The sequence below is a fragment of the Helobdella robusta genome, assembly GCF_000326865.2.
Source record: "Helobdella robusta unplaced genomic scaffold HELROscaffold_44, whole genome shotgun sequence".
Taxonomy (NCBI): domain Eukaryota; kingdom Metazoa; phylum Annelida; class Clitellata; order Rhynchobdellida; family Glossiphoniidae; genus Helobdella; species Helobdella robusta.
In genome coordinates, this window is record NW_008705063.1 from 1120509 (window position 1) to 1121616 (window position 1108).

The 1108-nt window shown below is 30.5% G+C and overlaps 1 protein-coding gene across 1 annotated transcript in view; it reads right to left on the minus strand.

Annotated features, from left to right (window-relative positions):
- HELRODRAFT_177823 (hypothetical protein) overlaps positions 1-1108 on the minus strand; it is a gene marked incomplete at both ends in the record, with an annotated part of 3490 nt that extends 2382 nt beyond the window's left edge. Inside the window, 3 exons of the mRNA XM_009025969.1 lie at positions 175-433; positions 622-846; positions 1034-1108. Coding sequence (XP_009024217.1) covers positions 175-433; positions 622-846; positions 1034-1108 — 559 coding nt within the window. The remainder of the gene's footprint in view (positions 1-174; positions 434-621; positions 847-1033) is intronic.

Below are 1108 nucleotides of genomic sequence, written 5' to 3' on the forward strand. Positions count from 1 at the left end.
GCCAATAACTAAATTCATGATCATCTAAAATTGAATTTGTTATTTTGATAGCCATCATTCTCTGTCTTTGTTCCTCTTTAAATATATTCCAAAAGTATCCACTTGTTAATTTCTTTACTACACAATAATTATAGGTTACTAAATCAATAATAGCTTTAGATGGATATTTCAAACCACCCCTGTCCACATTAGCAATGACAGAAAATGAAGGGTCCACATCTTCCATTGATCTATCCAATGACATCAAGTCTTTACATAATGGACACCAATTAAGCTTTTTCAGAACTATATGTAGACAATATCCAGCAACGTATACAATAATTGGTTTTTCATCTTCCAAGTCAAAATCATTTTCATCAAGCTGTAAATTTTCATATTTTGATGGATCCAGGAAATTATCATTGACATCTTCACTGGATTCATCTTTAATAGTCTTTAGACAGCCAATTAATTTATTTTTCAAAACACTGGAGATTCTTAATTTTTTTTCTGACTCAAAGATTTGTCTAAGTGATACATTATAATTAGTTCCAGACAATTGTCTGTATAGACCAAACCTAGACTCTAAAGCATCCGTTTGGAATTTCCCCAACAAAACATATTTTAAATTAAATTCGGTACATTGTCAATATTCAAACTTTCCATTCGCTGCCTCTTTTTATCCGGCGATACCCTGAGAGTTACTGATGTGCTGTAGTAGTCTGGGCATCCAGGAAATATTGAAGGAACTGAATCTTTTTTTAATCTTGGCCTCTCGAGAGAAGTCAAAATCATCTTTCCAGATTTAGCATCAAATGAAGATTTTTTAGTAATGATGGCCTCAGCTGGAAAGTGCTTTTCACATACCTTAGAAAAAAAAATATAATTATTATTTGTAATGAAATTATTAATAAAATTAATAAATTTCAATAAACATGCTACTCACTCACATTACAACTAATAATAATAAAACAAATAACATAGCTATGTAATGTATTATAATTTTGTTACAATGTAAGGAATTTAGTTAAAATCTGAAATCCTGGTCATGCACTTTATTCAATAGATCATGCTTACTCGTGAATGCAAAGTAGGTTTCCAATCTTTTCTCGGAATTGCAGATATCCAT